General features: G+C 41.4%; 1 protein-coding gene across 2 annotated transcripts; it reads right to left on the bottom strand.

Moving 5' to 3' along the window:
• Window positions 1-13,490, bottom strand: DDX39A (DExD-box helicase 39A). 2 transcript variants are annotated; one of them, XM_014069068.2, is made up of 11 exons: window positions 13,424-13,490; window positions 10,666-10,876; window positions 9,649-9,776; window positions 8,393-8,485; window positions 6,742-6,925; window positions 4,403-4,521; window positions 2,959-3,090; window positions 2,711-2,820; window positions 2,171-2,315; window positions 1,740-1,887; window positions 1-292 (listed from the first exon to the last, which is right to left on the bottom strand). In XM_014069068.2, exons 2-11 carry the CDS (start codon window positions 10,871-10,873, stop codon window positions 276-278), a joined length of 1,284 nt encoding a protein of 427 aa, XP_013924543.1. In that variant the 5' UTR covers window positions 10,874-10,876; window positions 13,424-13,490; the 3' UTR covers window positions 1-275. The 2 variants fall into 2 exon arrangements, with proteins under 2 accessions (XP_013924543.1, XP_087565855.1); XM_087709729.1 differs by lacking the exon at window positions 13,424-13,490 and having other exon boundaries at window positions 10,574-10,805.
• Window positions 13,491-13,695: the final 205 nt, after the last annotated feature.

A 13,695-nucleotide genomic window follows, 5' to 3' on the forward strand; every position in this document is an offset into this window, starting at 1 on the left:
AAAAGTTATTTTAAATTTTTATTTATGAAACATAGCCTCAGGGGCTGACTATTCAGAAAATAGAAACATCTAATTAAAAAAGCCTCCAGGCTTGAGCTGAGGCAAAAATACCATCTGGGCACTTTGTAAAGACTTCGTGTTACGAACCAACATCCTTACATATTGCATAGTGTATCTTTTCAAGAAGATATTCCTCTGAGTTCAGCAGAAGACGTGGGATGCGCTCAACCTCCTGTTCCACTCTGGGCTCAGAGAAGTGGCTCCGTGAACTCAGGCTACCGGCTTTGTTCTACTGCAAGGGACCAGATGGAAAAAAGCAGTCAGTTACTCAGTCATCCTCTGTAGCCAAATTAGCTGAATGCTGCCTCTATGGTGCTGCCAGCTTTCCTAGAGTCCAGTCTCAACTCTCCAAGGCTAGGAGAGGGCTGCTCTTTTGGAAATTTAAAGCTGCCCTCTTGTACAATTCAGCAGGCATCGTCATCGGTATTTTGCCTCATCATTAGTTACGTTTACTTTTGAAGAAGTGTACATGGAAACTTTACCAGTCATATTCTGTCCTTAACAGCCTTCCTTATTGGTAAAACAGCGACCTCTGCCTCCCCCCTTTGCCCAACAGTCCCACTTCATGGTTTCCTTTTGCTCATTCCTATCATACATCTGGCCTCCTAAACAAATTGAAGATTTAACTGAGAAAAATATAAACTAAATAAACTATTTTCTCTCAGGACCTCTTTCCACTTTGAAGAATAATGAAATGGGCAATTATTCTGCATTGGCTACACTTGCAATTTTCTATCTCTGATCTACAAAACAATAACAAAATCCTCTGGTAACAATGGCTCAGTACAATACAGGTAGTTCTCACAATTTCCATTGCTAAGCAAGGCAGCTGCTAAGTGAATTTTGTGAAAGTTTCACAACTTTTTTTTTTGCCCCAGTTAAGCAAATCACTGCAGATGTTAAGTCAATCATGCAGCCATAAAGTGAATCTGGTTTCCTCCATTGACTTTCCTTGTCTAAAGCTGACTGGGAAGCATACAAATGGTGATCACATGTCATAACAACTGTCATAAACACATGCTGGCTTCCAAGCATCCAAATTTTGCTCATGTGACCATAGGGATGCTGCAATGGTCACAAGTGTGAAAAACAGTCACAAGTCACTTTTTTCAATGCCATTGTAACTTCAGTTACTAAACAAATGGTTGTAAGTTGAGTATTTAAACACCTGGGCTACTCTGCTTGGTACGGCCTTAGAAGATGATCCAGAAAATACAACTATATATATATAAAGTCTATATTGCACAGGTTATCAAGAGATTTTAGGGTGCAATTCAAATTCTTGCATTCTCTATATGCCTGGGCCCTTAAAGGATCACTTCATCTCTGATCTATCTTTTTAATCCGGTATGCAGATCCTTGCAAAATTGTCTGACAGTTCCTCAGTATTGTGAGGTGATTCCAAATGTTATTTGTGTCACAGTTTCTTTATTGTGGAACAATCTCCTTCTTAAAGTCAGGTTAGTGTTCTCCCTGCTGACTTTCCAGAAAATAGTAAAAAGGAAACTGTCTTGGAAAGTATTTGGGGATTGAGGAGATTCATCACTGCACTTTTTAAACTTATTTTGTGCCATAATGATTTTACATGAGTTTAACGTGGGCTATATATTGGGAATCAACATAAGATTTATGGCAGGATAAAATGCAATGAAGAAATGTTTAAATCAATCAATACATACTATAAGAGGAGATGTCTATCTCTTCCGGGAGCTCAGCTACGTTGACCTCAAAGCGATCCTGTACTTCATTGAGGATTTTGGCATCTCCTTCATCTGACACAAAGGTAATCGCCAAGCCTTTTGTACCAAAACGCCCAGCCCTGGCCACCTGCAGAGAGAAGGTTGTATGGAGAATTAAAAGAAGCTCGTCCCCAAACTGAATCCAGTATTTCAGAGTTATCTGTCAGAGGGATAAATCTGTTAGATGCTCAATTAAAATCAGAAAAACCTCGTTTAAGGATTTTTATCAGCAACATCAAATCCTAAAAGAGGCTAGGAATCCATGAAAAAGAGTGGTCAGAAGCTACCCAGAATTTGCAAGCCACCAACTCCTTATTGCAAGTGGCAAGGTATTAGAACAGAAGGCAACTCTGATTTGCACACGCACTCACCCTATGTAAGTAGGTATCGGAATCCTCAGGCATATCATAGTTGAAAACTATGTTGACTCGCTCTATGTCCATCCCACGGCCAAACAGATTAGTGGCCACCAAGATACGACGCTGGAAGTCTTTGAACTGTTGATACCGAGAGAGCCTAGGGAGGGAGGGGGGGGGGAAATTACTTCATTGAACTACATGATTCCTCTCCAGAGCTGAATATGATTCTTAGGCCCAAAAGACCTAGAACTTGTTACCATTTCCTCGAAAATAAAACCGGGCCTTATATTAATTTTTGCTTCAAAAGATGCATTAGGGGAAATACTGTACTAAATGAATCCATCTGGCTGATAAGTCTTCACTGGGGCTTATTTTGGGGGTAGGGCTTATATTAGGAGCATCCTGAAAAATGCTAGGGCTTATTTTCTGGTTGGGACTTGGGGGGACACACACTTGATTTTTTAAAAACATCAAGACGTTGTCCCCCATATTCCATTCTTGAAAGCATATACTCCACTCAATGTTCAGGTTTCACAGTCTGATGCTGCTCACCTCTCTTCCTGAGACATGCCTCTATGTATAGCAATAGCTGGGAAGTTTTGTTCAACCAGAAGTTGGGCTAATGCCATGCAGCGCTGCACAGACTTTACAAATATCACAACCTGCAGGGACGGGGAGAGAAAAAAAGAATATATCTGGAAGCCCTACAGATTTCCATCAGCCTTCAGCTCCCATTGTGACCATATTCCGCTTCCAACCCCAAGAGGTGGGATACTACTTGTCAAACCTTTCATACAGACCTGATTGAACTCCAGTACATCCAGCAGGTCAAAAAGTTTGCGGTTTTTCTCTGTGTCTTTCAGCTTTACATAGTATTGCTGCAGACCATGTAGAGTCAACTTTGTCTCATCATCTACAAATACCTCCATGGGCTGCAAGTAGTGAACAAAACAATTAAAGCAAAATCCTCTCATGTGCATACAGATACACATACGTTCATGATTAAATATTAATGTGAAAATACAAACATTCTGAAATCTACAAAAATAACCTTTGTTCCCACATCTGGCACATATGATGAAGTAAGTCCTAACTCACAAAAGCTTATGCCTTTTAATAAAATGTGTTAGTTGAAGAGGGAGCTGTTGGACATCTGATTTTTGTCACCATAGAAAAATGGCCCTCCTCTATTTTATTCCTAGGAATACTATGAACACCATGGTCTATACCAGCGGTCCCCAATGTTTGCAGTTTGACAGACCAGCTTGGGGGGGAGGGAAGTGGGGAACTGGGCCGTGCAAGTGACCAGCTGGTGCACATACGCAACTCAACTTACAAAAGTGGGAGGCTGGCACGTGCAAGTGTGCATGCCGGCCCACTATTCATGTGGCCCGGTTTTGAATAGGCCAGCGCCAAAAAATGGGCTGTGGCCCAGGGGTTGGAGACCCCTGGTCTAGAGATAGTTGCAGCATTATTCCTTTCTCAGGATTGTACAATAACTCATCTCAACTTCAAAAAATCCACCTGCCAAACAGCGTATGTAGATTTCTCAGTAATGTTGGGACAGGCTCCTAACTCAATGGGTATTTACCATGCGGAGTCCAATCAATGAAGTAAAAGAATCTTTTCCAACTAGAATGGCTGGGTAGAATACATTAGCGGGTATTACCTTTTATGACAACCATCATGTAGTGACTGTAGTCAGATCTCTTAAACTGCACCTGAATCTGTGCTAGTGGCAGGATAGTTACAAGAATATGTCTTCACTTTTCCTACGCCTTAAGCAACTGGCCACTTTCTCTTTACCTGGCTGCATCTCTTAGACTGTAACCCTCAGGGCAAAGTCAGCCCTATGATTTCACTGAATTGTAAACTGCTCTGTCTCTTTCACTTAAACAGCACAGTACATTCTTCCAACTGAGGATTTCTTTCTAGTGTATCTGTAATGTTGCTAGGAGAGTATACGTGATGACAAATGTATAACAATATAATTATGCAAATTCGGCAATTTACTTACTTCAATCAGATGCCCTGATTTATAATTGTGGAATTTGCATGATTAAGCCGCTGACATTTGCTGCTTTCAAGTACCTGCAATCTGCTTCAACCCCCCCCCCCTTCACCCCAAACAGGATGTTGAGAGGGAACACAAAATTGCCTCAGTGGATTCTATTTTGTCTACTTTGTGTATATGTTGCATGCATTGCCCCCACTGGGAAGCAAAAGATGAGACTTAGCGCTTACGTCCTGCATGAACTTCCTGCAGACAGGCCGGATCTCCTTACTCAAGGTGGCACTAAACATCATGCACTGCTTTTCAGGGGGAGTCAATCGAAAGATTTCCTGTACATCACGGCGCATGTCTAAAAGAAACATGGTAAGAATAAGAATTCCCAATAAAAGCAGAATTGAAGTTCGAAGATTCATTATTTCCACCACTCCTTTCATCATTTCTCACCCTCAATATTTTATTATAATGACTGAGGGAACAGAGACACATTAGAGCTCTAACCATTTCTATAGACAGGTTTCTCAACTCATCTTGCCTCTTCTGATTATAACTTGTAAAAACAAGTAGCTTTTTTCTTTGTACCCTTCCATATAAAATTATCAGCTATATACAAAAATAAGCAAAATGGTACCAAAAATAATTCTGCATCCACCTTGGATGCAGAATTGCCTGTCATAGTTGTGATTTTTACAAAAGCATTTCAAACAAGCACTTGACATCTTTATTCTTCAAAATGCAACTGGGCCACATGTAATTAGTCATAATAATGTAATTAGAGGCTAATGCTGAGCTTTCATGTGCTCCCAACTATTCTTTCTTCTCAAAGGAAAAAAGGAACAGATGCAAAAAATGAACAAGAAGGAGATGAGCTGGATTGGAGCTGCAGCAGAAAACCATGGAGGCCTTCAGCTGACCAGTAGGAGGGTTGGAAAGAAAAAAGGTAGGAGTTGAGTCGCAAGTGATCTGCCAAGTAACAAAAGGAAATAGAGACATCTACAAAAAGTATAGTAGAAAGGACAGGCAGCTCAGTGAAGGAAAGCACAGAACGGATGTGGAAATAAATATCAGGAGGAAGCGAGAAAGAAAAGCATACTTTTGGATAATGGAAGTCTTGGAGAAAAGCATCTGGTGAGAATGAGCTCAAACACAAGGGCAGTTGAAACAGAGTCTCTTTTCTAAGACTTTGTATTCTACCTCTTGGATAGGCCATCTGTCTTTTAGAAATGTTTTAGCAAATATTTCTGTGAAAGTTTGTGAGTAGCTATGTGCACCATAGTAGACATCTTGTGAATGGGCACCCTCTTTTCTTTGATTACTATATAGCCGAAGCTGATAAAGATTTCCCTTCAGGTGTGTTTAAATGCCATATAGATCATCTCAAATTTTCATCTCAGCATATATGAGATTTTTCTGAATCTTTTGTACATTTTGGATTACAACTCTTCGCGAATTGCGTTACAAGAGCTAATGTTAATGCTTGTCATGTTTAGCAATGTAATTCAAACCTTGAAGGATATCTGATTGCACATAGATGATTTATGGCGTGTACCTGCACACAAAAGCTGTCTGTTCCTAGGTTGCACAAAAGAATTAAGCCATTATTTGTCTGCTTGGACAAACTGGTTGATTGCATTTGTAGATAAGGAGATTCTGACAGCACAGCAAAAAGAGAGCTGTAAGCTTGCAATAGTAATATGAAAAATGTTTCCAGTTTGAAGAGTTTTGAATTCAAAACAACCCCTTTTCTAAGTTTGATGGAACATAACTTTACGCAATGTGTTGGGTGCTGCTCAGACCATTGCGGAAGCATTCCAAGCCCAAGGCATTCCAAACATTGTGTTTTGTATGCTTTTATGTCAAAGTGATGTCATGTCAAAGTGAGGACAACTTTGCAGGCATTTCTATTTCACTGCTACCTTGTCATAAGGCCCTCTCTTCAGGGCAGGTGATAGGTTTCTTTTTGAAAGGTTTCTAAGATACATTCGAAAAAGCTGAGCAATTCAGAAATATTGCCAACCTCTCTTTTCTTCCCCAGTGTTTGCACTTTAATTCCATCCCAACTCATTTAAAGTTGTAGTTTTTAGGTTTTGTTTCTTGATTTGCACCCTCACTAATAGCCACTCATCCGTTTGAAAAACGATAACAAGTTACTGACACACTCCTTTGAAAGAGCTTTACTTTACTACTAGCAGGCAATGCATTCTTCTAATATAATTTGGAAGACATGCTTCAGACTTCATGCAAGCATAGCAATTTGCATTTTTTTGAAGCAGTTCACTTCTATGAACACCTGAAAATAGCTGCTTAAATGTTGCATTAAATGGACTCATTAAAGCAGCACTTTTTCAGGTTTTCCTAATGTCTGACTGTTTACTGAACAATAAATAGGTGCTCTGCTCAAATAAAGTTTGAATCATGCACACCAAATCTCTATCTCAGTGTCTTGTCCTGTAATTTGGGCATCAGGCCATTTTCTTATAATGGATCAAGAATTCTACACTCTATAAACAATTCCAGGTTTATCTGGACTACTCCAGCCTACACGCCGCTCCCTTTCCCCAGGTTCTCTTACCTAGCTGTTCAAGCATCTTGTCACACTCATCCAACACAAAATGCTTCACATTGCGCAGATTGAGTGTCTTGTTGCGTACCAATGCTAGAGTACGGCCTGGGGTTCCCACAACAATATGCGGACAGTTTTTCCTAAGTACCTCTTCATCTTTCTTGATAGAAAGCCCCCCAAAGAAAACTGATACCTGCAGGAGAATCCGAAATTACTCAAATGACCCCAAAACACATTATTTATACAATGCAGTAAGTAACATTCAAACACAGCCACCTTGGTGTAGCAATAAGGTACCAGGCTAGAAACCAGGTGACTATGAATTCTAGTCCCATCCTAGGCACAAAGCCAGCTGGGTCACTCTCTCAGCTTTTGAAAGGAAGCAACAGCAAACCACTTCTGAAGAATTGTTAATAAAAGTGCAGGGACTAATTTAGGGAGTCACCAAGAATCAAAAATAAGTGAAAGATACATATGCGCAAACACAAAAACAAATACACAAAAGCCATTGAAAGCTATGATTCATGCTAGTTATCTTCTTTCAAGATTTTTGGTCACTTTGAAACAATAAATGGGCACAAGGAAGCCAAGAAAAGCTTTTATACAATACTAGACAACCCTGTGACCTGTTGGATCACTCTTTTGACAGAATGGTAGTACAACTACCTTGTTTCCCCAAAAATAAGACAGGGTCTTATTTTCTTTTGGCCCTCGAAATAAGCGCTTGGCCTTATTTTCGGGGAGGTTATTGTTTTTCAGGTACAGGAGGCAGCGAGCCCACTGGCCCCACCCTCTCCGTCCCACCACCTGCTTGCCTCCAGCAGAAATGACCCAAGTTCTTGCACCCTGGCGTTTCGCCTGCCCTGTTTGCTGGCTGCCAAACAGTCAGAGCAGGCAATTCCATCCAGGGAACAGGAAAGGAAGGCATGGAAATCAATATACCTGGGACATCGGAAGAAGCCCTGCGAGGTGATGCTGCTGCTGAAGTGCAGGAAATCTCCCCTCCCCACCGCAGATCGTCCTTTCAAAGAGTTCACCAGGACGAAGAAGTGGCTGAAGGCAGCATTTGTGTCTCTTTCATCCTGGTAAAACTCCTCTTTGAAAGGACGATCTGCAGGGGGAGGGGGGAGAGATTTCCTGCACATCAGCAGCGGTATTTCATCGCAGGGCTTCTTCCGATGTCCCAGGTGTATTGATATCCATGCCTTCCTTTCCTGTTCCGTGGATGGAATTGGCTGCTGTGACTGTCACCGTTAGGTAAGGAGGGGCATAAGGCATGTGGGTTGTGTTGCTTGGCCTCCGGCTTCTTTTGCAGCTGCAATTCGCTGCAAAAGCGACTGATGCTTGTTGGAGGCAGAGGCCTGAGCGGCACCCGCAAATCAGCTGTTTTGTGAATGGAGCGACTCAGCTGATCTGATTAAGGGGCTAAGAATCCCTGAGGTGACCAGGGAAGGGCTGCCTCTGTTCTGGCTAAACCAACCGCTTCACTGGGGCTTATTTTTGGGGGAGGGCTTATATTTTTGCCCATCCCGAAAATCTGGCATTATTTTCAGGACATGTCTTATTTTCAGGGAAACACGGTAGACGTGAATTTCCAGACATTAAAAAAATACAAAAGATTCTAAATATTTTGAAACTCAAAGTAATACTTGCCCCTCACCTTGACACTGGTCATATACTTTGAGAAGCGTTCATATTCTTTACTGATCTGGAATGCCAATTCCCGGGTATGACACATCACTAGTACCGAGACCTAGCAGAATTAAAAGAAATATTGATACAAATGCATCAAAAGGAGGGTTCTTTAATTGTTTGGATGGGGAGGAGCTATCTCCAACACAACCCTACCCAGAGAGTGTGGTTATGGGTGTCTAAATTATCCAAACCAGAAGATATTCCATCTTTGACCTTGGATGGAATGGCACTTCTCCCTTCAAGGATGGCACAGATGTGAGGTTTTCTTGGATTCAAAGTCCCTGCTGCGGCAGCTATAGCCAGGAAAGCCTTCATAAAATTCATCTAGTGAGATAGTTGCATGTTTTCCTAGATCAAAGGGCCTTTCAGACAGCTGCTTATGCCCATGTCACCTCATGCCTTGAGTACTGCAGTGCTCTCTACATAGGGCTACCCTTGAAGACCAACCAGAAGCTTCAGATTGTTGTGACAAAAGCAATACTGCATGCTCAAGGCATGCCAATGTAACAACTCTGCCTCTCAAGCTGCACTGGTTGATAATTTACTTCCAGGTGTGTTTCAAGACACTGGTTGTTACCTACAAGGTCCTATATGGCATAGTGCCTGGTTATTTGAAGGACCGCCTATCTCACATAACATCTACCTGGTCAATTACATCCTCCAGGTTGGCATGCTCCAGTTCCTTTTATGTTTTATTGTAATTTCTTTGACAATAGTGATCCCTTCAAAAGCCATTAAGAGTCGGGAGAAATACAAGCTTAATAAATTATTATTACATGAATCAAAAAGTCTCTGCTTGACTATAAAATAACATTTTGCAACAGCAGACATATGATTGAAAGCATCTGGAAGTCTAACAGTGTAATTAAAGTCTTATTCCCTTTAAATGTACAAGAAATTCGTGTTAAGAGGTGGAGGTTCAATAGAATCCTCTCACACACACACCTCAGAGATAAAACTACTAAATCACCTCAAATGGAATCTGATTCTTTATCAATTGGACTTGCTAAGAAAGGGGACGCTGAAGCTAATTCAACTGCTTGTCGGGAAACCAAAAGCAGCATCTCCATTAATTTTTGTTCCTTTTGGTGTCCATGCCCAGAATCATTGCTAAATAAATCACTCATGGAAGCAGCCAAATCACATTTACAAGACTCCTACCACCGTCTTATGGTATTTAGCTTTTTGTTAACAAATTCTTTCCCAACATTCTCTACATACCTGCCCATCCAGTGGCTCAATCTGCTGCAGAGTAGCCAATACAAAAACAGCAGTTTTGCCCATGCCCGATTTGGCTTGACATAGTACATCCATGCCTAGAATTGCCTGAGGAATGCACTCATGTTGTACTGATAGAAGAAGAAGAAAAAATAATTACACAAGAGTCACTGGGGATATGAAAATATTTCATTTCTATGTAGAACTCCAGAAAGCCTTGATTCCAACTTCTCTTCTTTAATATTATATCCTTGGAGATGTAAGTATCCTACATACATATCCCATTAGAAAATACTGTTTTCAGACCACTGGCATTTAATCCATGCATCATTTTGAATTACAAGACAAATTTAACAGATTGTAAGGAACCTTGATGTGGATTAGCCATTCTATAATAGACCTTTACTGAAAATCCCTAACCTTTTCCCTTAAATATAAGATTCTACTCCATATCTTAAAGGGAACTCAGGTGCTAACAGAATTTCAGGTAGTTGGCGGAAAAATTATGCCTCTTGTGCCAAATTGAACTTAGATCTTGAATCAAAGATGATATAGTTTAGTGAAATTTATTTGATCTCTTTCAGAATTGTTAAAATGTGTGATTGCTTTTTTTAACATATACTGAATAAAGTGTACAATATGTTAATAAGAAGTAAAAGAAACAAGCACCAGACTTGCTATTTGTTCACTTATACTCTCTTTATATATTGGTGGATCCCACAATGAAGTTCCAGTAACATTCTAAAATATATAAATTTAAAAAAAATAAAAAATGCTTTCTCACAGAATTGTAATAAACTCCAATATGAAATTTTATTTGCAGAGCTCCCCACCAGATTATCATCATAGTGGCTGTGCTAGACTCAACATTGATAACAATTAAAGCCAAGCCATCCCACCCATGCTCCCTGTAGCCCCCAGCTCTCACCCTGCACCGCGTAGCACCACTGGCAGTTGCTTCCCGGTGGGTGAACTGGGCTGATTGATGAGGGGGGCCAAGGGCCTTGGCTCAGCTCCTACCTTCTGATGGATGTTCAAAGCCACAATCCACAATGGCACGAAGTAATTCTGGCTTCAGCAGGAAATCTCGGAAGCCAGAACTGTGAATGGAGACATAAGAGCCCTTCACATCCTTTTTAACAAGAGGAGGAGTTGCATCTGTCACTCCTTGAGGCTCTTCATCGTCTTCATAATCCAGCAACTCATTCTCCACATCCTGCTCAGCCATATCCTTCAGGGAAAGGAAAGAGCACAGAACTTCTGTAATACATCGATGGATGACAGCTAAATCCAGGATGAGGAAGACCAAAACTAAAATGGAACTACAGATATACTTGGAGGTAACGATTAATAGACTACAGCTTGAAGTTGTTTATACCCATCAATTCTGAGCAAATCCTACTGATAGAGCTTAACTAAGTTCCCAATATCTTGAAGTTGTAATTTTTCAAACAACTTGTGAGCCTAAGATCAACATCACTCAATTTTTCATCCTCAGCTATTATTTTTCAAATCAGATGCCATTTTTTTAAAAGCTACTTACGATATTGTAGGTCTTTTTCACATACATGCTATTAAAACCATGTTACCATGTATTTATTATAGTAGATACGTTCTTTTCATGCCATATAAGTTGTTGTAAAAATAATCTAAAATAGAGGGCAAGGAATTGACAACATTCTGACTAAGTGATCTGGCCTTCTCATCAGGCCACAGAACATATTAACCTATCTTATCTTTCAAACAAGTCTTCAACGATCAATAATAAAATTACAGTGCTGAAGTTGTAATCTTATCCCTGATATACTAACTGTATTTATAAAGGTATACATAAATCTGTTTTCTATATATTTTTATCCATCATTCTTCATGGATTTTCAAAGAATGTTAAGCAGACACTGCCTATTTTAGAACGTCTGTATTTAAATCAAGGATAAAAATATTGTCCTCCTGCATTTACTTGTTTCTCATAATTCTTCTAATTAATATTTCATCTGTCAAGGAACAGAAAACAGTTAAGTCATAGATTAATCATAATGAGTCTTCCATTAATCTTACAGAGAAAGGGCTAAGTAATTTGCTCATCATTCAAAAGGACTTTTGCTTAAAGTCTCCATTAAGAAATGCTGACTGACAGCCAGTCTTAATGCCTGGTCCCCAATTTTAACCCATTCTTTCACATGGAACCAAGACAGTGTATTGGCTAATTTCCATAGGCTTTATTTACAGTTACATATGCATTAATAGAGAGCCATTTTGGTGTAGTGATTAAAGCCATCAGACTTTAAACTAGGAGATTGCTTATTCTAGTAGAGTTTGGGCAGGAAGCCAGCTGGGTGACATTGGCCTAGATTCTCCCTCAGCCCTAGGAGAAAGACAATGGAAAATCACTTCCAAAAATGTTGCCAAAAGAACTTCATGGACTTGTTCTTCTAGTAAGAATTGACACTGACTCAGGCGTGCACGCACACAAACTGAAGTAGACAGGATTAAACAAAATCGTGTTTTAAAAAATGATTTACAATATGGTAATATATCCTACATTACAATTCCTGCCCTCAAGAATGAGCATCTCCTTCCTAGAAATTCATGGGGCTCCCTCCCTTAAGTTAACTCCTTTTTCCCATTTTGTTAATTTGAATTGTTTGGGTATCTTGCTCTTCCAGTCAATTATATTTTCTGTATGTTGGGTTTTTTTAGTTGTAAACCACCCAGAATAATTTGGGAGTTAGGTAGCCTATAAAGATACTTCTGACTTCCCTAACCCAAAAGACCTCCTGATATACTGGAAATCCAGCCTCACATCTCCCTGTTGGCAGAGCGGGACTTGGCACTGAGAAGACAAAAACCCAGAAGTTCAAAGCATAAGGTGACTGCATTATATGACCCGGCCCTTTGTTTGTTTGAGGCAAAAGAGCATAGAGCTTGAGATGCAGAGTTAGGAAAACCTAGGTCCAAATTCACCACCCTCGTTTATGAGTCTCAGGCCACTCATTTGATCTCACAGGGCTATTCTTGTGAGAAATAACTGAACGCTGTAATCTCCCCTTGAGAAGAAAAGGTGAGGTGAACATCTAATAAATAAGATTGGGCACTCCATAAAGTAAACAGAAAAATGGAGAAAATCAGCCAAGATGAAATATTATTTCTAGAACTACTGAAAAGGAAAGACTGCTTCACAAGTGTGTGTGTGCGCGTGCACAATTAAATAGCACGGCGTTACCTTTCGCTTATGGAAAAACTTCCAACAGAAACTTAATAAGACCCTGACTATTTTTAATTCACCTGGATTAGGATACTTCCTCGGGGGGCCCTATGGAAGCGGCTGCTGAAAGGGGGGGAAAGCGCAGGCTTCAGGGACTTGGACGGCGGCGGAAGCTTGGAGCCGAGCGCTGAAAGCGGAACGTCGCCACGAGTCCGCCCAGCAGCGGGGCTCCTACCCGGCCGACGACCGCCGAAACCGGCGGCTTCAAGCTTGCGGCGCCCAGCGTGCACCTCTCCTTCGGCGCCGCTTTCCTTGGGGAGGCAGACAGGTAGGCGGCGCCTTTTACTTTCCATGATTTAAAAAAAAGGGGGAGGGGAGTGTTGTGGCCGGACACCAGCAGGGAAAAGCAAATCGTTTGAACGGCCCAGTTACGGATTGTGCACCAAGCCGGCACCTCTCCGCCACGGGCCGCTGGAAGGCCGGCCGAAAGCCGAGGATCCAACACGCCTGGCTCTTTCTCCAGCCCGCAGGGGCTTCCACGCCGCTTCCCTCCCGCCTCACGGCGCGGCTCACCTGCCCACGTCCAGCTCGAGAGCTCCTGCTTTGACCGCCGAACGCTCGCCCCACGCCGATTGGAACAGGGCGGAATGGGGAAGGAACTTCTTTCCCCTCTCATTGGTCATCCGCAAATAAAGTCCCGCCTCCCCACGAAAGAGGGAATGAAACCGTCAGCTCCTAGGCCTGCCAATCCAATGCTCTTGCTTAATGATTGGATTGGAAGGATGCGTGCCGGCTCCTTCCGGTCGTTCAACTCCCGCGGTTTACAGAGAAAAAAAATGGCTGCC

This window comes from Thamnophis sirtalis, unplaced genomic scaffold (genome assembly GCF_051295495.1).
Source record: "Thamnophis sirtalis isolate CommonGarterSnake01/CBP01778 unplaced genomic scaffold, rThaSir2_p1.2 scaffold_3, whole genome shotgun sequence".
NCBI lineage: Eukaryota > Metazoa > Chordata > Lepidosauria > Squamata > Natricidae > Thamnophis > Thamnophis sirtalis.